General features: G+C 42.4%; 1 protein-coding gene across 1 annotated transcript; it reads right to left on the minus strand.

The window, feature by feature from the left end:
* Window positions 1–26,324, minus strand: CTLA4 (cytotoxic T-lymphocyte associated protein 4). The gene is made up of 4 exons (XM_085646899.1): window positions 25,987–26,324; window positions 7,453–7,803; window positions 3,716–3,825; window positions 1–676 (listed from the first exon to the last, which is right to left on the minus strand). The coding sequence occupies exons 1-4, from the start codon at window positions 26,072–26,074 to the stop codon at window positions 572–574; spliced, it is 654 nt and encodes a 217-aa protein (XP_085503025.1). The 5' UTR covers window positions 26,075–26,324; the 3' UTR covers window positions 1–571.
* Between the last annotated feature and the right edge of the window lie 1,367 nt (window positions 26,325–27,691).

Consider the following 27,691-nt stretch of genomic DNA (forward strand, 5'->3'; position numbering starts at 1 on the left):
CACGGAATAAGCACATTTATTAGTTGGATGAACATTTTCCTGATTAACTTGCACGACTAGAATTCTTCAATAAAGTCCCAAAATACCTATAACTACCAGTAACAAATGTACATATAGGGTCACTGTTTAGCACATATTAAACATAAATCCACAATATTAAAACCATGCATTTTAAAACCTTTTCTAACATTAAATATAGAAATATCACTGCAAATTCACCCTTCTGATAGTCTTCCAAAAACATATATGAAAGTAAACAAAAAACAATAAATGAGATTCCTGTGCAGACACATATGATCTTCAATATTTTTCTTCCACAGATCCATTCTGTCTCTCCTTTCAATAGTCTATCTACGTTATTTCATTACTCTTTGTTTAGTAATATTTGGGAAACAGTTTGACTATGGCCAGTCTTGTAACTCCACATCAGCTAATAGGCAAATATACACGCCCCAATGCAAGATGGAGGCCGCACGGCAAGATAGACGCCGCACTGCAAGATAGACGCCGCACTGCAAGATAAACGACACACTGCAAGATAGATGCCGCACAGCTTTGCCTCTTCGTGCTCTCAATTGATCAGGATGTGATAAATGTTGCTTTTCCTCTTCTGTGCTGCGTCTCCTGATGCTTGGATCTCCGAAAGATCAGAAATCCACCAGTTTTTGATCTGTACCTGTGCACATATGGAAAGAGCGATATGGTCAATCAAGTGGAGTGCATCAGATGTTCTATTATAGGTCTGTGAAGATCAAGAACTACCATAACTGCCACACTGGTGTTGAGTAAAACATTATCACAGCATGTGTTGTGTTAGTTGTATCACTCGTTGAAATACTACAGGGAATGCTCCTCCGTTAACATAATGATCACTCCTGCTTTATAGGCTAAGCAGAAAGGAAAGGAGTTTGTATGTCTGACAACAGGTCCCTCCCCTTCTATCTGATCACTTAAATGCAAACAGCTGCAAACAGCAACATCACCAACAGGGCAACGTCCTCGCAGCAAGAAGTCATCTTCCATACACAAAAAGCCAAACCATACTACAGTCACTTCTATACGGCTCTCCCTCATAAGCAGATAGGACCCCTCAAATAAGGCAATTCCCTGCAAGCAAAAAACAGCAATACAACACATCGCACTAGCTACAAACAGGCATCCCCGCTGCAAACATTCTGCTCTCCTGCAAACATGCATAATCACCTGAAAACAGGCCAACCATCACTCCACAGTATAAAGTTTTGCAGGAGCATCTGCAAAAACATTACAATGTTATGGAGCACTAAGGTGGGGGTTTATGCTTCAGATGAACTTTAAACCCTAGCTGAGTCATCTCCACCTGGAACAATCTTGATGCATTATGCTGAATTGGTCCATCTGTGGTCCACCAGAATTGTTGAGGAACAACAAAATACCCCTGAGGATCCTTTGGCATATGTGCGGGAAAACGAGAGATATGAAGAATATCCCTCCTACATTTGTAAAATCTAAATGTAAATTTGATACTTGTATAGCGCACTACTCACCCGCAAGGGTCTCAAGGCGCTTGTACAAATACGGCTGTGGAACCCATCCTGGCTTTCCCTGTGAGGCATCCACTCCTGGGCACCCCCAAGGTGGAGGCCAGGCACCCTTTTAGTGTTGTGGGGGCCGTTGTGGAGATTAAGCAAGCTATTGCCCAGAGTTGCACTCCATGATTGGAATAGGCACCGAGGCGAGAATTATCGGGTCCGTGGAATTTTTGAGCCCAAGACCCGCCGGGGTGGGGAATTGAACTCTGGTCCCGGGCCAGACCTCTGCATCAGGGTCTGCCGCTCTAACCATTGAGACACACTTCTCCACTTAAAGTTAGCACAGGCAGTCATGCTGGTGGTGTTCTACGTGGTTTGCATGTGGTTTAGGATTGAAGGAGGGAGATTCTGAGTTGGGTCTGCAGAATGTATCTAATATTAACTGCGTAATAGCTACAATGAGTACGGAGGAGACACAGCTTTCTGTCGGCATTTTCAGGCAGCAAGTGGAAGGAAGACAATATACACTTTTCTTGGGATTATGATATTAGGTCATGTGTGTTTTTGAACAGCCATGACTGTTCTTTGGGGGGGTTTGGTTTTGAAGACAGCCTTTTTACAGGTTGTTGCTTAGGAAGATTCTTGGGATGGGCCTTGCAACCTTCTAACTTAACCATTGTATGTGTGTGTTTTCCCTTATTCACATAAGTGAGTCTCTGCTAACGAAAATGTGATTCTTTCTTGAGTGTGTTATTGTACTAATAGAGCATTTCTATATTGGTATGATACTTTTTGTCGCTTACATTCATAAAATGAAGTAGGTTGAAGGTAACCTTGGATTCAATGTGTGCATTAAAGCAGCCCTTACCTACCTACTAACCTGAAGTTATTAATTCCACCTTCTAACTCAAAGGAGTGCCACTGAAAAGCATATATTCACCAACCTCAATAGAGCGTTGAACCTATGTACACTGATTAATGTTGGTCTGGAAAGGCAAAGCGAGCTCTGTAAAATTACATGTAGATTTTAGAAAGTATGCCAAACTATAAAACATCTAAATTGATAATAAATGGATTACCAACTTCGTGCTCTGAAATGCCTCCCTTAAAGTAAGCCTTCTCTGTGCTGGTAGTAATATACAACCCCAGTCTCTAGTCTTCAATGCTGCTTCCTCCCCGAATGTTCGAACAGACCAACCTGTCAAACTCAACACCCCCAACCACTTTTTACAGATATTCCATCTAATACAGGTGTCTGAGGCCAATCCACTGGCTTCAGACACATGTATGTAATGGAATTCTTCTGCCATTCCCACCAGCTCAGCCATAAACCATACCCTGCATGAAAGAAAATGTTGTTTCTAAGAAAATACGTGGTCTGTTCTTCGCTGCTTAAGTTGAAGAGGAATTTGCCATCTAGTCATTAGATCTCGTTGGTGACAGAAAGGGGAGAGTATGTCGCCTTATGGCTAGAGCGTTCAACCTCAAAGCTGGGGAACCGGGTCCCAGTCTCGACGGGGATGCTCCTCATCCTGTGGTTCTGGGGAAATCGCTTAATCTCCAGGTGCCTAACAAAAATGAATGTGTCCATCTGTCCCGAAACTGGTGCTCATGCAAAGTGCTCTGATACCTGGTATCTTCGGGTCTAATTTGCATAATTTAAAACTCTAGAAAAAAAATGTCAGATGTACACCATTTACTTTTGATACTAGTCATAAAGACTGAGTTATCTAGCATTAGGCCAATAACCTAATATATGCAGTACATATGGCCAAGGTTTTGCAAGTGTATTGTTATTGGTGGTTCAGAGCACAACCGCTTATCTATACCCTGCAAAAGTGAGAACTTGTCTTCCAGGTCCAAAGAATTTTTAACCTATTCCAATTCCCCTTGAAGGCCAAAGCAAGTGCACACCTTTTGAAATTGGGGCTTGGCGTGACGCTAATGAATTCTTGATACATGTATGTCTTTAACTCTAGGGGGCATACATAATTGTGCATAGATGGTGACCGATGAACTTCCTCCAAAGAACAGAGAAACCGCACAGGACCATAGTGTGCCTTGCATTTACATGTACCTTTGTCGCATAGTCCACTACCAATATTCTACATAGTTTGTGAAAGATCAACGTGTACTTTAAGGAATCCCTGGACAATTACCTAACACAAAATGGAATAGTGAATTTTCAATGTACTGTTGCTTACCTTGTTGATAACAATAGCAGCTGTGGCGAGAGTACTGTAGATGAACAATCCTGCAATGATGCCCATTAGTATCCATTCCACCAAATGAGATTCGTGGCAAGGCTCTGGGTCTGAAACAAAATAGCCCTCAAATTTCAACAGACTTTTAATAAATTACTTTCATGTCCTTTAATTTAGGTCTCAAACAATCCAGGTGGGCATATCTACCTAATGTTCCCTTCCCACCTGACTTGTACCCCAAATTCACAGTTATTTATATAATTTCTTTTTCTTTTGTACCATGATCTTACAATTATAAGATCTTATGACAGTCCCCCTACCTCCATCCAATCACTAATCACTCTCTTTCTGTTGCCAGATTGGTACCCACGTTCGCCCGCTACCCTGTTTTCACAGCAGGATTACTGGTATCCAAAATCTCTATAGGAGTGGACGTAAGATCTCTATACTCCTTGAAACAGTAGTTCAACATAGGTTTCCAAACAGCAATAAATGTTTTTTTCTGTTCCATGTAGCGATCTTTTCAATACCAAGTCTAAACTATATTTTTGGGTGACAATTATGTAGCTGATGGCTAGCGCCCACCCCCCACCTTCCCAGAAGCAACGGTTTTGCACATGCAAACAGTAGGCTGACCAATAAACACAAGCCTAGTTTCTGCCCCCCATTTTTGTTCTGGCACCATTTTAGGAGAATACTACATGGGCTGCTGGGGGTTGTACCCCTGTCACGCATACAATGGGTGTAATTTTCTCTCCCCAGAAGCTACTAATTTTGAAGCAATACCAAAGGACGTGGGTTATTGTGCCCACTGGGCCACACCCCTTTCCAGCAGTTTTCAGAAATGGACCATTCTATTGTGCAGTTGTTGCAGTGTAAAGTGCCATTGGAGTAAGATCTTAGCTGCTGTCATTTGCATGCTAAATGTATTTATGAGTATTTTGGAGTGGTGTGTTCCACTGCTGCTCAGTGAAAATCAGATCCAGCTCATCTTCCCATTTGCACATATAAAATTCCTTCCCTTACGAGTTATTTTCCTGGGTTATTATATAAATCATAGTTCTGATATGTATTTCACTGTCTATCTGCCTAAGATGTATTCCATCAACACATTGTTTCAAAAATATTGTGAGACACAAATATCATGTAAAAATATTTCTGTTAAAAATATCGTGGGGCGAAATATAGAAGGTAATAATATCTTTTTTATGCCTTTATATCATATTTTAAATGTAGTTGTACATAATGTATTTTGTTTTGTAATTTAGCGGAGTTTTATTAGTTATTTTTTGTGTTATAAGTTGTCATTGTTTTAGTGTTAAATATGTTTTATTATGGTAAGTGTTTTTTGATTTAGTAATACATTTTAGTTTTTTTTAATCTTATGTCATCTTTTGAGTGGGTTATTGGGTTTGTAGGGGAATAAGTTGGGATTTAGTTTTTTAATTTTTAGTTTTTAATTGCTTATAGCTTTTTTGAATAACACTTGATTTGTTATTTAAATAATTATTAAGTAAACTTTAGTTGTTTAATAGATCATTTGAACAATATGGTAATATTATTTTTACTTTTTAATTCGTTAATTGAATGAGTGTGTTAAATATTTGTTTTTCATAATTTGGATATCAATTATCATATGTTTATTTTTTTGTTTGATAATTATTTGATAGTTTTAAATGTATTGCTAAATAAAGGGTTTGTTATTTGTTCTATTAATAATTTAATTTGTTTTAGTGGTTGATGGAATTCTAGGATAATAGATTTGGAGGTTATTTCAATCTATCTTACCTTTTCTAATTGATTTAATTTTTCAATGTCATTTTCTGCATAATTTCAATGGGAGTTTGAATTTTTGATAAATTGCTGTGTGCAGTGGCAGGGGAGCTACCTTGTCTAATTATATTGCCAAATGTGGCTGGAATGGCGTTGGGTGCTTCCAGAAGTGCAGGAATTGCGCTTGAGCACAGTATGCGTATAATTCGATGTATAGTACCCCAAGTCCACCCTGCGCAAATGGCAGTGTGAGGACATCCCAAGAGATTCAGGGCTGTTTCTGGGCCCATACCAGTTCAAGGACACTGGAACAAAGTCGCCTAAACAAATGTGCTGTTAAGGGCATCGGTATGTTGACAAACAGATATAATAGTTTGGGAAGGATGATCATTTTTGTGATTGCGATGTGACCTGCTAGTGAGAGTGGGAGGTGCTTCCAGCGTCTTATTTTCTCATCCAACCAGTCAATGACCCTGCCATAGTTCGCAGACCATATCTCCTGCATATCCCTACTGATCCAGATCCCCAAATACCTAGTCGGTCCGTTTGCCTATTGAATTAGATATTCGGCCTCGAATGGGGAAGTGCTGTCAGTTAGCGGTATTATGATGGATTAGGACCAGTTAATCTGTATCTCTGTCAGGCCACCATATCTTACCAGTTCTCTAGTCACGGGTGCGAAGTTCGTTTAAAGTAAAACTATTTACTGTTTCTAAAAGCCTAACCTTGCCATCACAGGAACAACTTTGCTTCGATTTTCTTCAAACGTTGTGAACAGATCCTACAGATCTTCAGTCTGCTCTTCCAGCTTCATGCCCCCATCCTAACGTGGTCTGAGCCAGTGTCTCTATCCTTGACCCTTCTTTTTATTTACCCCATGACTAAGTTTCTCAATATGTCACACAGCTCTCCCAGACACCAATAATTGAGTTTCACAATATTACCAGGTATTTCTCCTATGTCCCCTTGATTGAGTGTCACAATAACATCAATAGTTGTCTAAGAAACATTTTTGCTCACATCCCACATATTTTCCCCCTTGCTTAAGTAACACCTCCAATAAAAAGTGAGCAATGTCTGTGCACAATCTAACACTGATCGCATATGAAATAGAAATTATCTGTTTGGTATCATCTGGTGCAAGCAAACCATTTTCCTCTCCCACCTCTCCCTTCCCTCTCATATCATCATTCTCTCACTTGCTCTTAGCAACAACTGGGTTCGCGTCATCAGTCAAAGATGTCTGTCCATGTTCATTTCAAATGCTATCCCCGTAGGCCAATTCTTCCGTAACATCCACAAGGTATGACCTAACCCTACATACCACTTATCAATACTCTAAACCGCTAAAATAGCCTCATAATAAGCCTCCGTTTCTATTCCTTCATATCCCCTCAATAACTGCCTTAACCTCTTTCTGTAGACACATGGAAAGCTTGCGCAGCGTACAAAACAGTGCACTGCGTATAATCCTCTTTGTCGTCTTGAAGTGAATCAGTGGCCTAACTCTCTCCCACCTTGTTCAAACCAACCATCCGAGTACCCCAATAGCTCCTTAGCCTTTCAAGCACTACATTTCCTTATTGCCCTCATCTCTTTCCTCATGGACTTCCTCCAGGTTCAGGTCTCTTCCCCACAACTAGAATGCTTTTCTACCTGGTTCGGGGTCAACCACTGTACTGCCTTCATACCCTCAAAACAACTCTCCTCCTATTAGATCTACAGTAACTTCACAACCCATCGCTTTCACCAACACTGACACTGGCTGATCCTGACCACCCCAGTGAATTGGGGACATTGAATGTATCAGTTTGTGCTGCCTCATTTTCACCCCTGCCCGATACTGCAGTTCATTGTTCCATTAGTCTCTTCTGTACTGCCTGGTTACCTGTGTTTTTAAATGAAATAAACAAAATAAATAGAGTCTATTTCATAAGATGCTATGAAGAAGTGTGTAGTCTTACCAATTACATGAAGCAGGGTTCCATTGCCCATACTGGTGCGGTAGGGGGGCGGGTACATGATTTCTATTGCACAGATGTATATGCCAGAGTTGTTGGCATGCAGGCCACTGAGTGTGAAAGTTACATTATTTTTCCCAGGCTGTCCAAAGCATTTGATTGCTCCTTCCACAGTGAATAATTCACAATCTGTTGTGTAGGATGAGGAACAGATAACAGTGGAATTGCCAGCTTCCCTCTTGAGCAGAGTCGCACGTATCTCAGTAGCTTTGCCGGTGAATGTATAGCTGCACACCAAATTAGCTTTCCTTTGGTTGTTGGCCACTGCTACAGGTTGCTGGAATACCTTGATGGCTGCCAAGACAAAGATAAACATTAGATAACACAAAAAATAGTATCATTGTGTTGACATCACTATGCCATTGATAAATAGGGAAATGGGGTGCTTCCTTTTAGCACTGTAGCGGAAATCTCTCAAAGGAGTAGAATGTTCTTGATAGAAATAATCTTCCTGGCAAATGGGCCAGTGGTCAATGTTGGTACTTTGACCCATCACCGCCAGTGTTGAATTGCTCAAAAAGTATCACGGTGTGTAATGTGCTAATTGCCATAACAACCACTTGGTGGGCTTTGTAAATCAACCAGTGTGTGACAGACCACACTGACTTTCCACGCAGTGTGTTGACAATGATCAGAATCTGGGTAGAGTACACCACCCACAATGTGATAGGCCACATAGGCCTCACCACACACAACAGTGGGTTATGTATGTATAGGTATCAGAAGAGACTGGTGAATATTACCTCCACAATAGCGATACCCCCATACTATTTCTGCTTTCATCAGTGAACTAAAGTATGTGGAGGTACAAGTTGACTGGTGGTGCCATTAATGAAATTATGTAAATATCAGACTATTCTTGACATGCTTGATACTGGATCACTGTGATTGAGCTCCCTGCCCCTCAAAGTCTCACATTGCTACCAACACACGACTGCTGTGTGGCAGGCGACATGGGTGAAACCATACTTTGGCTGCCATAAATGAGCCACAACTAGTAAATGCTTTGTCATCTGAAGACTTGGTTGTGTATTGATTGATTGATTGATTGAATTAAAGCTGGATTGATTGGTTGCTTAATTGATTAGCAATGTGTAAAGTGCACTGTTACCCATGTTCCAGGTGTCTTGCCACCAAAGAATAAGTGCAGCGGCAAACAGCTTATCTAGAAAAAAACAAGTAGGTTTTCAGGAGCTTATGGGCAGGTTGTAAGGAGTTGGCTGGGCAAATGTACATTGGTAGAGCTTTCCAAGCTTTGGAAGAAAGAAATGCAAAAACCTGGCCTTGCGGATTTTAGGGTCAAGTAGCAGGTAGACAGGTAAGGAATGATGGCGCCTAGATGGCAGTAAGACTGAAAGCAGACCTGGCTATAGAAAGGGACAGAAAAGTCTTGAAGAGGCAGTGTTGTTTCAGAGCCAGAGAAGGGTTCTAAGGTATGAAGAGATTCAAACACAGAATCGAACGGGCGGCTGAGTGTTGGATGACCTGGAGAGTGATTAACGGAAATTGCAGAATTCCTAGGTAAAGTGAATCTCAGTAGTCCAGTCTGGAGAGGCCAAGAGACTGCACCACTGTTTTACTAAGATCAGCAGGATGAGAGGGAAGGATCTTCATGCATACTCTGAGAAGCAAATACCAAGTGCATATCACTTTCTGAGTATCTGTCAAAGAAAAGCTTAGAGTAAAAAATGCCGCCAACTCCTATCAATTATAGGCATAAACTGATCCACTTTAAGTGTTCCATCAATATTATTATACAATCAATATTTGGTAAGATTCTGGGGAAATGAACATAGGGCATGTAGAAGATGTTGGATGGAGTCTGCTGACTTCCTACAATTGTCCTGGAGCTCTGTGAACGTGCGCCACTACTGGCAAGATGTTTTCCAAGTATTACATGAAATTGTCGGCACTGCGCTGGATCCCTCTCCTCAGGTTCAATGTTAGGGAATACGTCGTCCGCGCCTGAGGCATCTCCTATTCATCTCAGTCGTCCTGGCTAAGAGAGAAGTAGCAATGGTATGGTTGAGCTCCAGAACTACGGTAAAAGCATGTTTACAATCGGTAGCCTATTGTGGTGTCATAGCGGAACAAAATGTGAGAGAACAACCACCTAAGATGCCACCCAGGGCCATATGAGAACCTTATCGTGCCTACCTTCACCAAGCTGGCCCTGGTCCCGCTGAGACTCAGGCATTGTCTTCTGGACAGGCCAGTGATTGAACTATGGCCACTGAAGCCCCTCTCAGTCCTTTATTAAACATAGATATATGCATGGTATTGCTCTTTTTCTACTGTGCACTGCCTATGTATTGTCTATGATGTGTGACACCAGGTATGCTGCTTATATGTGGAATACGTGTGGTGAGATGCATGTTCATCTTTGACAAATATTTATTTTTTTAACTGACACCTAAATTGCGCACAGAGTAAACTTGGAAGGCAGCTTGACCTAGCTCTGGCGGTCACCAGCTGAAACTCCAGACAGAAGTGGTGACACGAAAGAGAAATTTCAATTTGCAATGAATTTAAGAGAAGGGAGTTGTACCCATCCACAGCTACCCTAATTGCAAAGTGGAAAAAACATGTTGTATTTTGGGCCCTTTCCTATTAGTGGCGCTAGGCCCATCCACCCAGATTTATTGGTAGGTATATGGAAATGATAATTTGGAGGACATTTGAGGGTCCCAATAGATTCCATACTTTACAGAAATGCGAATAAATTATGTGTTTTTAGGCACAAAGTTTGTGGTTTGGAAGGGCTTCTCGGTGCAAAAACCTCATGTGATCCATGGACATCATACCACTCTGGACTCTCCTAGGTATCTAGTTTTAAAAACTGTCCAGGTTTGGTAGTTTCCCTGGATGCTAACTGAGTAAGGACTCAAATTCTGCATCTTTCTACACTGCAAAAATGGATCATTTAAGTGTAAACATTTGATCTGCTTATGTTGCATTTTGGGCACCTTCCTGTAGTGAGTGTAAACATTTTATTTGTTTATGTTGCCTTTTGGGCCCTTTCCTGTAGTGAACGCTAGGCACACCCACACAAGTGAATAACTGTTTTTATTGGAATACGTTTGAACGCTGAGTGGTAGGAATTTTGCGGATTCTTGCAGCTTACAGAACTTTCCCTAACAGGAATATGAGGAAAATATTGTTTTTAACCAACGTTTGATGTGCAGAGGGGTTCTGGGTAACAACACCAACTCAGAACTACACCAGCAACACCACCCGGAACTCCTCTGGTGTCTAGTGCTCAGACATGTCTGGGAATGGTCGGTTTTCTTTGGTGGCAGATGAACTGGGGCCCAAAATCCGCAGCTACCCAAATTGTTAAAAGAAGGTTGCTTTTGCTGGGTAAAATGTGATGTCTCCAGGTTATGTTTTGGGGTGTTTTATGTCACAGGCACCAGGCCCAGCCACAGAAGTGGGGTACTATTTTTGTCGGCAGACTTGTGAGAGCACAAAATAGTAGAAGATTTGTTATTACCAATTACATTTCTCTCTATTTGTCGCTTCTAAATGTAAGCTAGTGTGCAAGAGACAAGACCTATTCCAAAATGCCCTTTGAATTATGATAGTCTGGGTGACCACAAATTCAGAAGTGTATAAATAAACACTCTTCTTAAACTCAATATCGTGTGCACATTTAAAAAATGCATAGGTTTCCTTCATACCCATTTTTCTTTTTCTTTTATTGATTTCTCATTTTACAAACAATAAAGCACAGAAGTACAACATGCATATATGATCTAAAAAGGCACTCCACTTGCCAAGGGAGGCCCTGAAGCAAGCAAGTTATACTCCAAATATTAGACTCTAAATCCAGCAGTTAGCATAAGATCGGTTCTGTGTCCCACACAGTATTCCACTGCCTATCATAATCTGAAAAGGGCAAGCCACCTTCAGCACAATCTACTTTGGCATGCCCATTCATTCCCTTCAGTGACATCACTGCGAGCATCGGTTGCTCGCAAGGAGCTCTGAAGTGGGCTCCAAATGTCTCTGGGTCGAGCAGTGGGTGGCAGCAGTTCTGCATAGAGTTCCATCTGTTTACTACAGTTGATCAGAGAATTGACCTTCTGCTTATAGTGAGGTGATCTCTCCATACCCCACCAGAATGCAACTATGCGTTTCGCCTACAGAAGGTCCAAGGCTGTCTAGCATCTGAAGGAAGTGGGCACATCCCACACCCATCCCAGTAGAGTCACCTGGGGGTCATGTGGTATGTCATGTTCGTTCATGTCAAAGAGGGCCATGAGAAACTCCTTCCAGTACTTACTGATGCTGCCTCACACCCACCAAAGATATAGAAAACCTGCGCCCTCCTGGCCACATCTTTCACACATAGGAGCTGATTACGTGTTTGGAGGTGTGGCAGCGGGTCCGCCCCGCCGCCGCACCACCAAACCCTTGTGAGACTGGCCTTCCACATTATGACTTTTTTAGTCACTGGTGGGTGGTTGCTTGGTTTTCCCCCTTTCTTTCCTCACTGCCACTACTTTCATGGAGGAAAGACCTCCATGAAATCAGTGGCGGTGAGGAAAGTCGTTATATGCTTGGCTGAACGGCGGTAGTCCTGCCAAGCATATTACTGCCTCCAGTCCGCCACGTCACTGCCAGGGAACGGTGGTTACAGGGTTGCATGACCACCAGGGTCATGACGTGGCAGTTGGAATACTGCCACCTCTCCCCACCACAAGTCTTGTGGTCCTCAGACCGCCAGACTCGCAATTAGGCCCTCAGAGTCCTGACGCAGTCCAAACTTGTGGAGTGTTTTGAGCGTGTAGAAAGGCCAGTTTAAAAATTTGTAATGAATAATGCATAGCCAACTGCTGGCTGAAATCATACCCGTCTGCCCACAGCAGAAGCGCCACATCCTGTCTTCCATATCAAGGTCCAGCTGTTCCTCCAAACCAAGTCTAATCGGAAGATTTCTCCAATGCGGTTGCATTCAATATGGAAGTTAGTAGAGTCATGCTTGGAGTTTTTCCAGGGTGTGATTAGGTGAGGGCTCTTGTGTAATGTCCAGAACAACTGCACATACTATCGCACTCTGACATCAAGAGGAGTATATGGCCAACTCCCCAAAAAATGTCAGTGAGTCACTTGAATTGTTTATTGTTATATAAATCACCTCGGTGTCAAGGCCCCGTGCATGGAGTTGAGAAATCCCTTTTGGTTCATGTGTGACAGGAATGATGAGAGAATGATAATGGAGGGGTATCAAGGGGAAATACAGCTGCTTCTTACCATGCATCTGGACAAACCAAACCAGGATCTAGAGGTACATGCCACTGTTTTTATTGTGAGGGAGTAGCAAGACATTGGGGCATTGAGCATTGATATCAATGGTGATGAATGAGCTATGTCCTTCTCCAGCGCTGGTAGGTGTAGGAGATATTGAACTGGAAGAAACCAGAAGTGCATAAAGTGCACCTTTCCGCATAAATAATACAGCTCTGGGTCCTCAAACCTGCCCAGGTGGAACAGGACCACGAGAGTGTTCTATCATAGGTCTCTTTGCCACCGAAGTGACTGTTAAAAACTGCATACAAATCAGGCAGGACAGGACTTGTGTCAGTGGCAAAGGTATATTGGTAAACAGATGCAATAGGCAGGGAAGTAGCACCATATTTATAAGACCTATTCATACTCAATTGGCAGGAGGAGGGAGAGTCAGCTTATGAACTGTTTGGTCACCTTGGTCAAGGCAGCGCCATAGTTGTCCCTAATCACTGTGTCCATTTCCCTATGTATCCAAACTCCCAAATTTTGGACAGAGTAACTGTACCATTCCAGTGGAAATTCCAAACCATTTTTCAGGTTGTTGGGGGTGAGCGGGAGCAGGACATATTTAAACTAATTGATTTGGATCCCTGACTGTGCATTGTATCGCGTATATTCTCTCAGTATGTTATTGAGGCACGTGGCTGGGTATCTCAAGAATAGAGTCATGTCATTTGCATACAGGAAAATAAGGGGCTGCTGACTTGTGTAATGGATTGCATGGTCAGCGCAGTGCTGCCTGACCCTGGCTGGCAACAGCTCCAGTGCCAATGCAAATGAAATCAGGGAAAGGGCTCACCCCTGTCTCCTGCCTTGAGCAATAGTGACCGGATCGGAAATCTTTACTTTAATGTGGATATTTGCCTTGGGGGGACATGTACAGAAGACTAATCCAATCCAGAAAGATCTAGAGAAGCCCCATTCTAGCCAAAGTATTAAACAGATAGCGCCACTCAAGGGAATCGAAGGCACAAGAGGTTTCCTAGAACACCATCACTGCATTAAGATTGGGATCTGAGTTATGAAGGATGGAGAAGAGTCCACCATTGACCAGATCGAGTAACCATAGATTGAGGCAGTTGGTGATTCAGATGGCCAAAATTTTGCATCACAGTAAATAAGAGAAAACAAGTGATAAAATTCTCAGGACTGAGGATCCTTTCCTTGTTTTAAAAGTGTAACTAGGATGGCCTCTCACAAAGATGGGGAAGTATATGCTGTTGTCGAGCCTCCTCGAACATTTCTAGCCAGTGAGGTATCAAGGGTAGAGAATAACCTTAAAAAACTCTGCAGACAATCTGTCCGACCCCAGAGTCTTGCGGGTAGGGAGCTCACCGATGGCCTCCTTTGGTTCATCCAGTGTGAAGGGCTCCGCCAAGAATTGGCCCTGAGCATTGCTCAGCCAACCCAGAGAGCAGTGGTATATAAATAATATGCAATCGCCCAGTCCTGAGTGGTCCCCCTGGAAGTGTATAGTTGTGTATAATGGGAATGGAAGGTTCGTAGAATGGCATCTGTGGTCTGGTGAGCCACACCAGACCCATCCACCACCAGCATGATGTTAGCCACCGAGGGGCATTTAACCGTGCTAACCAACATCTTGCCAGGCTGTTCTCCCTCACCATGTGCTCTGGCCCTTTCATATCTCCCCCGGAAGCAGCATTCACACTCTGCCATCTCCGAGTGCTCAGTCATCTTGCCTCTGATAACTGTCAGTGTGGCATGAGATGGGACTCTGGCAGTCAACTCCTCTAACTCCATAATTTTCTGCTCAAGTTTATCGAATTGTGGGCAAAATGATCGCAAAATACCCCTGTCCTTTGACATGTAATGTCCACACACCAATACCGTAAAAGCCTTCCATATTGTCCCCACACTCTCCATGGGCCCCAAATTTGCCAGAAAGAATTTGTCAATGTAAGTGTACAGTTTCTCCATGAACATCGTGCTTAAGAGGTGCTCCAGTTTTAGGTGCCAGTGTCTGCCCATGGGCTGCAAACTAGATGGCTTTATAAGTAACAAACACAGGAGAGCGATCAGAAAGCGACCTAGGCCAAAGTATCATGTCCACCACCCAAATGTCCACAACCAGTATCATCAGCCAATATTCAAACATAGTCCATGTATATTATGAACGGTAGAGTGGAAGGTAACCTCTTTAAGCTGTGGGTGTGGGTGCCGATGCCTCCAGTCATCCAATAGTCTGTCGTCCTTCATTATCTCAGTGAGGTGTCTTGAGGCTGAGAGGATGGGCTAGCAGTATGCCCTGATCTATCCAGCCTATCCTGGAGAGTGCAATTTAAGTTGATGCCCTACAGGAGGAGGCCGGGGTGTGTGGCCAGGACCCCTATCCAAAATGTTACAAAATAGGTTGGATCATCTACATTTGGTACATAGCAGTTAACAATTGTCACACAGTGCCCACCCAGATGGCATATCTATGCATTGTCCACTCGGCATGAAGGGAACCCCTCGTTTCACTAAGTTGGTGACCTCACAGGCAAAGGTGGAGTAGGATGAAACTACATACTGTGCGGCCCACCGATTTGCAAAGGAATGGTCCCTGTGTGAATCGAGGTGCATTTGCTGCAGGAGGGCTATGCTTGCATGGTGCCAGTCTAGGAATAATAATATGTACCTCTGTTTTTAAGATCACCCAGTCCTCTAGCGTTCCAGGTTACACACCACAACGGGTAAGTAGTATTATCTAGTCCGGTCATCATCATTTAGGTGTCAGGGGAATGATAAGCAGCTTTCAGGTGACATCCCAACCCGTGGCCAGGGGGACATGTTATTAAAAGTATATACCAGTCCTCCAGTATACCATTGAACATCTGTGCAAGAAAATATGTGAAAACAGAACAATCCCCCCTTCCCCTACCACTATGGCGGGCCAAACTCCCCCAGGACATGCCTCATCACAAAGTGACAACTGAAAATGAGTCCCATCCACCCACCCATCCACTCTGATGGCCAACTCCCATCAAGAAATAAGCCCTCCCACCCTCAGAAAGCAATCGTGCCAACAGGGATAAAAGATCTAGAAAGCAAGAAAGAAAAAGCATCAAAGTGAAACCAAGAAATGTAAACATCTATAAGGGTGTAACCCTTGGGGTGCGCCGTAAGAGACATTAAACCATCCCACACCAAGGATAGGGGCTGGTGGGGACATCAGTATTTTATGCGTACACATCTATGGGTATTACCCATGTCATGAGGGGATGCAGTATAGAAATAGAAAGCAGCCAACTCCATTGGAGAAAGAAATTGCAAAGCATCAGAAGGGCAAATTTGCACAGAAAGAAGGGCAGTTCAAAATCGGGGGCATGCATAGGACATCAATATGGCACAAACTTCTACAGTTTTATCACATGAGGTAACCACCAGCAGGGATTAAATAGCCTGGGGGGCCAAGGTAGACAGATTCTGGTTGTTGTGTCCACTGTGTCCCCTCAGTTATAGAGACTCCTCTTGGAGTGCTGAAGATGTAGAAAGCAAACAGGTTGCACTTCATTTTCCAGGGCTCCTCTGGGACCTCTGAAGGTAGTCCAATATATGTTGTGGTGTTTGGAAGATGTGCTATTTCCCCTGATGAGAAATCCGCAAGGGTGCAGAGTATGGCATTGTATATGGATAAGCTTCTGTTTCACCTGGGCAGATTTGCATCAGGCCTCCTGCACTGCAAGTGTGAAATAGGGAAAGAGTGAGATAGAGTTGCCTTCAAAAGTAAGGGTGCTCAACAGATGGGTCAGACAAAGAGCCACATCTATATTACAGAAATTCAACAGGTGCATTACAGTGGGTCGTGTCGGGCCTGCTGGCCAGTGCTCTGTGTACTCTCTCCACAATAAGGAGGCGAGAAAAGGCGTCCACTCCAAAAAGGAAAGGAAGTAGCCTTTCTACATAGTCCTCCATCCTGCCAGTGTTTGTGGATTCTGGCACCCCTAGTATACGGATGTTGTTGTGCCACGATCACACCTCCAAGTCCTCATTCTTGGCCGCAATGTTTTAAGTACTTTTTGCCCTGAGGAATCTAGACATATGACCCCTTGCTGAATTCTGAGTGGTGTCTAATTTTCTGAAATGTAAAACTTTCCAGCATCACACTTGGGTTTCACACTTCTTTCCACCAGAAACTGCAAGTAGACGAAAACCGCAAAATTAGGAAAAATGGTCATATGATAGCGTTATTTTTCTTTACTTGCAACCATACTGCACAGCACCATGCTGGTATTCAACATGACTAAAAAAACACTGACAAAGCCACATAGCTCTTGCATATGTGTGAGGTGGCAAGAAAGAATGCAGGAGAGGGTGGAAGAATCACTGACAAAATATCGAAGGTCAAAATATCGACCAACAAAAATATCGCAGCAAGAATATCGAAGTCAAGAATATCGACATCCTATCTACCTATATCAAAAATATTGTTGTTAAAAATATCCTTTTTATTTAACTTAAAAAATACTGTCAAATAAAGTAAATAATACATATAATGAAAACAAACATAGTTAAAAAAATGTAACCATTTAAAAATTATAATTAATATATATATAAAGTAAAAATAAATGGAACATATACATATAATATATAATATATATACTTGCTAATAATTTTAAATAATTATTTCAATACTTAGCTTTTTTTAAATATTACATAAATTATACATACATCTATACACATAAAACAATAATATAAATAAAATGTAAAGAAATGTATATAACAAATTAAAATAATTAAAAATATTGTTAATCTTTTAAATATTAATTATACATTAACTAAAATAATACAAAAATTATTAGATAGCGGAGGTAATAAAATTACTATTCAAACTCCGAACAGTGCAACAGTAGGGAAAATGTTGGATAGTGTAGGGGTAAAAATTACTATTCCCATCCCAGTGAGTGCAACAGTAGGGAAAGTGTTGGATAGCGTAGGGGTAGAAATTACTATTCCCACTCCACTGAGTCCAACAGTAGGGAAAGTGTTGAATAGCGTAGGGGTAAAAATTACTATTCCCACTCCAGTGATTGCAACAGTAGGGGAAGTGTTGGATAGCGGAGGGGTTAAAATTACTATTCCCACTCCAGTGAGCGCAACAGTAGGGAAAGTGTTGGATAGCGAAGAGGTTAAAATTAATATTCCAACCTCAGTGAATGTAACAGGTAACAGTGTGGAAAATATAGGATAGCGTAGGAGTTAAATTAACATGCTTATTAATTAAATAATTTTTGTAAAATAAATAACATATTAAAAATTAATTACCTAAAAAATGCATAAAAAAATACCAATAAAATTAAATTAATATTTACATAAATAACATTAAATTACTTCCCACCCTATTCCCCCATAAACACACAACCCGCTACACATAAAAAAACACAAATAATTGAATTGTCAATTAATACAAATTAATTACCTATTAATAATAAATTATCAATAACAATAAATAAATAAAAACATTAGTAATTAATTATAATAAAATTACTTCCCATCCTATTCCCCTATAAACCCACAACCTGCTACACATACAAATGAATACAATTAATTTAATTATCAATACATTAACTATAATTAATATAATGCTAAATTAATCAATTAATAAAAGTTAATTAACAATTATTTAATTATCAATAAATTAATGATTAATAACAATAAATAAAAACATATTAATGAATTAATAATAATGACATTACTCCCCACCCTATTCCCCTATAAACCCACAACCAGCTCTGATACTAAAACGCAAAATATACTGAAGAAATTACTAATTTCTAAACATTTAATACATAAATTTAAAAATAATAAAAATACATTACAATTCTTTTTTTAAACATACATATAAAATACATACTAAAATATATAACACTAATATAAATATCGATACTATATTGATACTATTAACATAATTTTTGCTAACGATATTACTTACTTCAATATTACTAACTTCGATATTACTTACTTCGATATAAAAAAAACGATATTACTTACCTTAAGGTCGATATTCTGGTCAACGATTTTCTTGACATCGATATTCTGTCCCACGATATTATGAACTCGATATTAGTGCAGGTCGATATTTAAAAATCTATATTTTGACAGCTCACCAAGGTGGAATGGGGCAAGCAACAACATGACAGAGCACCGCAGCTTAAAAAGAAATTAAAAAAATAAATAAAGTGACGAAAAATGTGCTATGATGCAGACGGTGCTGGTCATGTCATAGCACTTTTTTTTTGTTTTGCCAGTTGGGAGCGTGCCCACGCGGACAGCAGGAGGAGAGCTAGAGGGGGCAAGCAACATGAGGTTCAGTGGGTGGACACTGGAGGCGGCTAGGAGCACAGGAGAAGCAACACAACATGAGAAGGGGTGGCAGAATCAGCACAACATAGGAGGTGGTGAGTGTGATGTGATAAGCAACACAACGCAGGAGGGAGAAGGAAGGACAGGTCAGCAGCAACATCGTTGGAAGGAGAGGACAAGCAATGACAAGCAACAGCAACAGGAAAGCAGCAATGACAGGCAAGTAAAGAAAGCGTGACCACTGGAAGGATACAGTGGAACAAGGAAGCAGTGCTTCGGTGACGCTTCAGATGAGAGACAATCAAACAAAGAGAAAGTGAAGCCGGCACACGCTGACCAAAGAGAAGCAAGGTATTGAGAGTGACGATGAAGTCAACCAATGGTAAGCAATGGGCTCTCCCTTAGCTGCCTGTAAGTAGGGGTGGGCAGAATTTGCGTAGTCGCGTTACACAAAGTTCAGCGAAACGGTAAGAAATCTCTGTGTGCTACGCAGAATTCGGCGAGCATGCGGAATTGCTTGTTCCGCCTGTTCACGATGCGTTTTTCCTGTTCGGGGACGCTGTTTGCGTGCTCAGGGGAAAATATCTCGCGAACTTGCCCATGCGGTCACGGCCATCTTGTTTCACTTGTCCCGCTCGCTTGCGATGTGTGTTTCCTGTTCGTGAACGCGGACGTCCGATGGCGCGTCTGAATGACGTGCTCGCGATCGCACACTCTTGCGGGATCGCGCAGCCGGAAGCAAACAATAGGAAAATTTGTCGGCAAACGCAGAGATCCCAGTAAGTCTCTCCCGCACATGCGAACATGCATTTTGAAAGCGCGAAGAAGGAAAAAATTCCGCAACGCCAATTGCTGAAAATTCCGTGGTCTTGCCAAAATTCCGCAAATTGCACGAGCGAAGTGGAATTTAAGCTAACAAAATGTCCTGCAAGCGGCAGCCATTGTGAAGTCTTAGGCACAACCTAAAATTGCAAAAACTGTGGGGGGGTTTCTACAACTCTGCTGGGAAGATGGTGATCATAGTATAGTAAACTTTTTGTTGATGCAGTTTTTAGAAAAAAAGCATACTTCCACAGCACTTTTTTACCATTTCTTCCTCAAAAACCGAAATTTAGCTATATTTTGCCAATTTTCTTGGTAACCTCCAGAGGAAGATATCAAACTCTGGGTACCTTTAAATCCCCAGGATGTTGGAAAAAAAGACAGAAATTTGGCGTGGATACTTTTTGTGAAATATAAATATTAATGTTTCAGTCGGAGCTGCCAATAACATTCGAAAAAGGACTCCACACTGAGGGTAAGTCAAGAAGTTAAACATGTTGTAAGTTTATTGTAGATGGTAGGTAAAAGGTTGTTGAACACCCCTATCAAGAGCAGCATCATTTATGCAGAACCCACACGCTCTAACTGCCAACCCAGCCTTTTAATGACAGCCCAACCGTCTATAACCTCATGAATTAGGCTAGTGCAGCAAGGCAGGCAGTACAAAAACAGATTAAAACATATCACATTCTCTTAGAAAATAGTATCAGGAACAGAACAAACAAAAATATGATTGGCAAGGCAGGTACTCTTTTTGTTTCATTGACAAATGATAACAAATACATTGGGCCCGATTCACAGAACTTACTTAAGACAAAATCCTAAACTTACTACCATTTTCGTATTCACAGAAGGTACTTACTCATTTTGGTATTCACAGAAGACACTTACTCATTTCGGTATTCACAGAAGTTAGGAGTCCTAAGTTTAGGACTCCTAAATGCCTTCTGTGAATACCGAAAGTCTTAAAATTAGGATTTTTCTCAGTTTAGGAGTCCTAAACTTAGGAGTCCTAACTATACTACTACTAAACTGAGAAAAATCCTTATTTTAAGAGTTTCGGTATTCACAGAAGGCATTTAGGAGTCCTAAACTTAGGAGTCCTAACTATACTACTACTAAACTGAGAAAAATCCTAATTTTAAGGCTTTCGGTATTCACAGAAGGCATTTAGGAGTCCTAAAGTTAGGAGTCCTAACTTTACTACTACTAAATTGAGAAAAATCCTTATTTTAAGACTTTCAATATTCACAGAAGGCATTTAAGAGTCCTAAAGTTAGGAGTCCTAACTATACTACTACTAAACTGAGAAAAATCCTAATTTTAAGACTTTCGGTATTCACAGAAGGCATTTAGGAGTCCTAAAGTTAGGACTCCGAACTTCTGTGAATACCGAAATGAGTAAGTGCCTTCTGTGAATACCGAAATGAGTAAGTGCCTTCTGTGAATACCAAAATGGTAGTAAGTTTAGGATTTTGTCTTAAGTTAGTTCTGTGAATCGGGCCCATTGTTTTCTCCTTGCAGTTTCCCATCATCTACCAGATAAATCAATGCCCCAACGTCACACTGCCCAGTCTCTGCACCATGTAGTATGGAATTGTTGCCCCTGGTCATCTTTGGCTTAGATGGTGTAGCTTACATTTGAATGCTATTAACCCCAGGATCCACCCCATATAAAATCATCATGGATAACATAGTCCCCAATTGGAACCAGAATCAATGCTCTTTAACCAGTGCCCTGTCATGTGTGGCACACTGCTGCAGGTCCTTGTCCGTCTATGAGTTGCCAATGGTTGTGTTGGTTACAGATTTGTTGACTTGGCGTGCACCTGTGTAAACTCCTCTTTGACATCAGACAGCAGTCTCCTAAAGTAGCAGGGTTGCAGACAGAGCATGAGACAGAACATGTGCAGTGCTCTTTCCTATGGAGCAGGTGCACCTGGCCATGTCGCCCACCGAGTGACTTAGAGGGGACACCATTGTAGTGTTACTCCACTGCCAGAAAGGATGGCAGCTTTGTGCAGTAAGGGCCAACGTAGGTTGAGAGAGCTGCCCCCTTCTGTTTATTGCCCTTTGGTGTCATGAGGGGAGGAGTAAGGCCAAGAGGGGGAGGGGTCTTTTAACGGGACAGCAAACTGGGCTGGGTCTCTTTGAGTCGGTGTATAGCCCAACCTGGCCCATGGGGTGCAGATTTTGTTGCACTCTGAGCTGGTAAAACGCTTCTTATAACCAGCCATGTTCATATAGTGAGGGCTGTGTTCAACCAGTCCTACTCCTAGCTGCCTGCTAACTGAGGCAGACAAGCAGAGGGCGGGGCAGTCAGGAAGCATCTCCCTTCTCATGACATGAAGCCTGGCCACTTACGGAAGTTGAGGCGTGCAACAGCTTTATCACTCTTGTGGCGCCACAGCCAAGAACAACCCACAAAACGTTCCTATCCAAGATCACCACGGTTTGCCAACACTAAAAGAATATGTTCCTCCTACCCAATTGGTTGTGAGCACCTGAGTACAAAAACATCTCACCCTGCTTGCCGAGGCATGAGAACAACTTACACTTATAACGAAGTTATTAAGAACTCAGGCCCTGATTCACAAAGAGCGTCCACACTCGGGGCGAAGGCTCCGCAGTCAAGGCGGGATCTCTGCACTCATAGAGGGATCTCCGCAGTCATGGGATTTCCGGACTCAGGCAGAGGCTCTGCAGTCATGGCTGGATCTCCGCACTCAGAGGGATCTCTGCAGTCATGGGATTTCCGGACTCAGGCGGAGACTCTGCAGTCATGGCTGGATCTCCACACTCATAGAGGGATCTCTGTAGTCATGGGATTACCAGACTCGGGCAGAGGCTCCGCAGTCACGTCGGGATCTCCGCACTCGGGCAGGGGCTGCACAGTCAAAACGGGATCTCTGCATTCATAGTGCTCCGCACAATGGGAATTGCAGTGCGGAGATCCCACCATGAGTGTGGATATCCCTCTATGAATACGGAGCCTCCACCCCCAGTGCGAGGCTCTTTGTGAATTAGGGCCTTATTGTATGGCTCAATATCTTACAACTGTTTTGAAAATGTTTTAACAATAATCAAATTTTGTAGCAAAATGCTAAATATTTTTGTTTTGAAAACAATAATATGACTGCTGTTTACAACAAGAGTAAAATCTTAGACTATCTGACTCTTTGCTTGCTATAGCGTTGCACATTTGAGTGAGAACGGTTTTGAGGCAGTATGGAGGAAAAGACACTTTTTCATGACTGCTACATACACAAAGCAACCAATCACAGTAAGACAAAATCATCCTGCATTGAAGACAATTCTTGTACCATTTTTGCATGCAAAAGTAATGCTGTGTGATGTGCTCTTTGAATGGACAGACAAAATGTAAAGCATCCTTCCACGACACTACACTTTGCCGTAGTGACGCTAAGGTGTGACTGGGCTAGAACCTAAAAATTACAGATCAAACTAAGAGCACCCATGACAACGGTCATGTGACTTTATTTAGTAAAATAGGGAAAGTAGGAATTCTGCAGTAAGGATTAAAATGATCACAAACTTAATTGATCTCTCCAGGAATGTCAATGAGTTGCTCTAGAGACCGGAAGTGCTGTAAACAGATAGTTGTTCAACAAACGTAGCGACTGTTACCCACGCGGGAAAGAGTAGCGAGTGAGGTCAGGTATTCTGTGGTGGTGACTGAGGGACTGCTGAGCAAAGGGGACACGTCGAACTGAAAGGAGACGGGATTACTGCAATATGGGGGTTTCTAGACGGTTTTAATGTACAATAAACTTTATATAAGCGAGAGGGTCCACCGTTAGCGAAAAAACACTGCAAGAGATTTTATGAGCAGAGTTTGCGAGACAATGACTTCATGGGTGATTCCATGTTTACGTCCACATGATTGAACATGGGCGTGACCCATCGTGGGCCATATATCTTCTTTTTATATGGGATAAGGAACGCAGTGTTGCATATAACTACCGGGACCACAACCATGCTCTGTACTGGTACTGTACTGAGGCACACTCGTTCAGAACCTACAACACACAATGAGAAATACTGCTCGCCAAAGTACAACTGTGCAACCTATTATGATGCATGATCACTGACCCTGGCATGTTTTGTCACAATTATTGTACTGGAAAACTATACCTTGTGATCTCTAATATACTATCGGAAAGTGTACGTACATTTGTGATCCCAAATGACCCATGTATCACAGTAATACACTGTATTAACCCATGTTATCAAAATGAAAAATGCAATAAATATATATTTTTAAACTAAATATTTAAATGGGTGAGTCCACGTTTACAATAACACTAACAGAGTTTGGGAGGAGGATAACAATAAGGGTGGATTGCTGAATGAAAAGCAACAACAATTAAAAAGGAGGAAATACTAGGAACCTCTCCATAAGAGCTGTAAACTATTGGACAAACCTTTGGGGTGTTGTGACTGGAAGTTCAACACTAAGTCATTTGCTTCAAGCCTGGCCTTGCTAATGACACGGACTTTGGGGTCAAAGTGAGTAGGATGGCATTCAGGTCACTCTCGCTGGTGAGTGGGGGGACCTCCTCTGCTCTACCTTTGACAAGGTCTAACTCAGTATATCACGGGTGAGAGGCACATGGCTGGAGAGAGTGTCACCAGGTCGGAGCTATGGACAGAGGATGAGCTTCAGGCACTGCCAGGCGGGTTGAGGTGCTTGGCACACACAGTGGGAAGAGACTGGTGTGTACGAACAGTCTGCTTAACAATGTGATTGAACAAGATCAGACAGTGTGGCAAGGCATGGGAACACTGGTAGACATGATGAGTGTCCTATAGCATATTCAGAGTGTAAGCAACTGGGGAAATAAGTAAAGACAGTTTCTTAAGGTTGAAGTGACTGTGTGAAGAGGTGGAGTCACGTGGACCAACAGTGGGAGAGGCCTAGTCCATGAAGGCAGAGGCGGGAAGAAGGGGAGTGTGGGATAAGAGTGTAAAGAACCACAAGAGCAAGGATGGTGTGAGGGCCGTGAGCCGCACTCACAGACAGTGCGAGTGACCGCAGCCCATGGGAAGACAGCTGGATGAGCCGAGGGTATATTAACAGTAGGAGGTGCACAGTTACATGGACAGTGTGAAGAATATGGCGGATATGACCGACTGTGAGAAGAAGTTGGGACAGATGGTGTCAATGGACTGGACAGACAGTTCGAGGAGGTTGGGGTTCATGGACAGTGTGAAGAGTGTGGAGTGTATGGAAGAGGAGCAGACAGGGCGAAGGGAATGGAGCAAAGCGGCATGCAGGACAGTTGTCCCGCAGCCCATAAACAGTCTCAGAAGCATGGAAACAATGGTAAGGAAAGTGTGAGGAACTTGGTGCAGGTGGACGGAGTGTGAGGAGTGGGGCACAGCCTTGCTGCCCCATGACTTAGGAGGTATGGGGAGAAGTGCGAGGATCATGGGAGCCATGGACAATGGGAGGAGCATGAGTGACATGCACAGGCAGTGTAGGGGTCTGTGGCATCAAGGGAGACAGCGCCAGGATCTTAGCGCACATGAACAATGTGAAGTGTCTGGCACTCCGGGGAGTGCCTTACCCTCTAGCGTCCTCAGTACAAGCACCATCATGAGGTCTACAGTCCTTGAGATGATGCAGCTCACAGTGTGTTCTATACTTAATGTATATTCTGTTACTTGTTGTATAGGTACCCTAATATGCTCTGTAGTGCTGTGACTGCACTCGCTGGTAATAGTGAGAAGTAACTCATGCATACATTGATCCCCCACTGCAGCAGAGGGCTGGAGAGCCTGGTCCCTGAGGCCTTCCCTGAGTCTGTTATCCTTTACTACCATTCGAATCCAGTTCACCATTTCCCATATTCCAGTTAATTTACCTTCTCTCTCCTGAAGATGAAGGCTCACTTCCACTGGATCCTGACGGATCCGAAATGAGTTCTGCATTAGTGACTCCTCACTTTCCATGAGATCCACTGGCTTGCATTTAAAATAAAACGTGACACTGCCTGCAAAATCGCAGCCTCTTCCCCTGTGCCCATAGCTACTCACACGAGGAGGCACCAGACGCCAAGATCAGAAACCCTCCGAGGACGAGAGAGGTCAGCATCCCGGCGCGGAGGGATGTGCAGGTCTGCATGCTGCTGTCCGCGCTGCAACAGAACCTACAGAAGTCGTGGTGGTCTTGGGAGCACCCTTTCGGAATATATACCACCAATGTGTGCTTGAAGCTCTACCAATGCACCCTGCATAACTGTATTTAAGGCACCGTCCACATCACGGGGTAAGTCACTTACGAAAAGTTACGCATCAGCTTTGTTTGCATCACGGGAGAAAGGACGCTGAGAATTGGGATGCCTGTTCGAACCGTTAACCTCAAAATCGTTACTGAGACAGATCTGAAACCTGACACCTTAGCCAGCTTGCGGCATGGAAATCCTCTGTAGATTCAGAATTAGTATAAATCACGTGCATTACGAAAAGTTCAGCCAAGTGGCACAAAGAGAGCATGCGATTTCCTATTGTACATCTTTATTCTCTCAATATATTGTTTCTCAGCTAAACACGCGCTGGATAGCTCAACACCTGCCTGCCTTACGAGAGATTTTAAAAAAAATGCAGGCGCTCAGCGACTTTTTTATGTTAAGGAAATGTGACGAACTTTAGGACGTCAGTTCAGAGAAATCTGGCATGAAAATATCTTGCTTTAAAGACTCAATTCAATTTAATTCAGTTCACTTACTTTATTTCGATAAAAAAAATATCCATGAAAGAACAGTTCACATAACAGCACATAAAAATACACAAATTCATGATAATAATATAAAAACTGGTTCGATAAAACCTTATTCATAAAGTGCACATCATATTGCATGCACACACAACAATATCGAAAAATGCCAACTCGGCGCCAGTTCATCGTCTTGAGGACATTCCTATATGCAACATCAAGGTGAATTATGTAATACACTAATTCCTCATGATGATAATAACAATCTAAATATAAATTCAATAAAACGTTATTCATAAAGTGCACATCGTATTGCGGACACGCGCAGCATTTTTCAAAATAGTGCCAACTCCAAAAACCAGCTCATCATCTTCCAAATTCAGAATAATCCTATATGCAGCTTTAAGGTGAACGGGCGAATTCTTTTTAAAACACGGTAATAATAACCATGTGGCATACTTTATATAAAACTTACAAAAAATTAAAAAATGTAAGTATTTTGCCCACTCTGACCGTTACACGGGCATAGCAGGGAATCTAAAGTGTCCTGAAAACTAAGAAGAAAGCAAAGTAAAAATGTCACTGTGCCAGCCCGTAGTCGGAAAAGGAGGCCCCTCTCCCAGCGGGCTATAGGTTCTGCGAGATAAGTAACCGGCTGATAATAGGTGTTTTGTAATAGACATAGAAGTGACTACAGTTGATTTCCTAGATTCCCTGTTGAGTCTTGCCATACTATATTACGTATATAGTGCTGTCCGAAGATCTTTTTTTACTGACCGTATTTATCTCATTTGGGCATAAAAAATCTGTTCAAGGCTAACCCTGTTTAGGCTTGATCTCACCTCAGCTAGCCAGGGAATATCCATTCCCCTTTCACACTTCAGGCAATCTCCTATAATCTCTCTTCTGAGAGATGCCACTGGGTTTTTCCAAATGGCTAGCCAAAATAGAGCAGGGCGGGCCTTTATATAATCTTCAATATAGTGTATTTTTAGTTCGCTATGGCAGACATATTGGGACGTAGAG

This window comes from Triturus cristatus, chromosome 3_2 (genome assembly GCF_964204655.1).
Source record: "Triturus cristatus chromosome 3_2, aTriCri1.1, whole genome shotgun sequence".
Lineage (NCBI taxonomy): Eukaryota > Metazoa > Chordata > Amphibia > Caudata > Salamandridae > Triturus > Triturus cristatus.

Coding starts and splice junctions, on each gene's coding strand:
- CTLA4 (XM_085646899.1), bottom strand. CDS start 26,074: ATGCAGACCTGCACATCCCTCCGCGCCGGGATGCTGACCTCTCTCGTC. Junction 3,826..7,452: donor AACCCTGCTTCATGTAATTG/GTAAGACTACAC, acceptor ATTTTGTTTCAG/ACCCAGAGCCTTGCCACGAA. Junction 677..3,715: donor CTGCTATTGTTATCAACAAG/GTAAGCAACAGT, acceptor ATATGTGCACAG/GTACAGATCAAAAACTGGTG.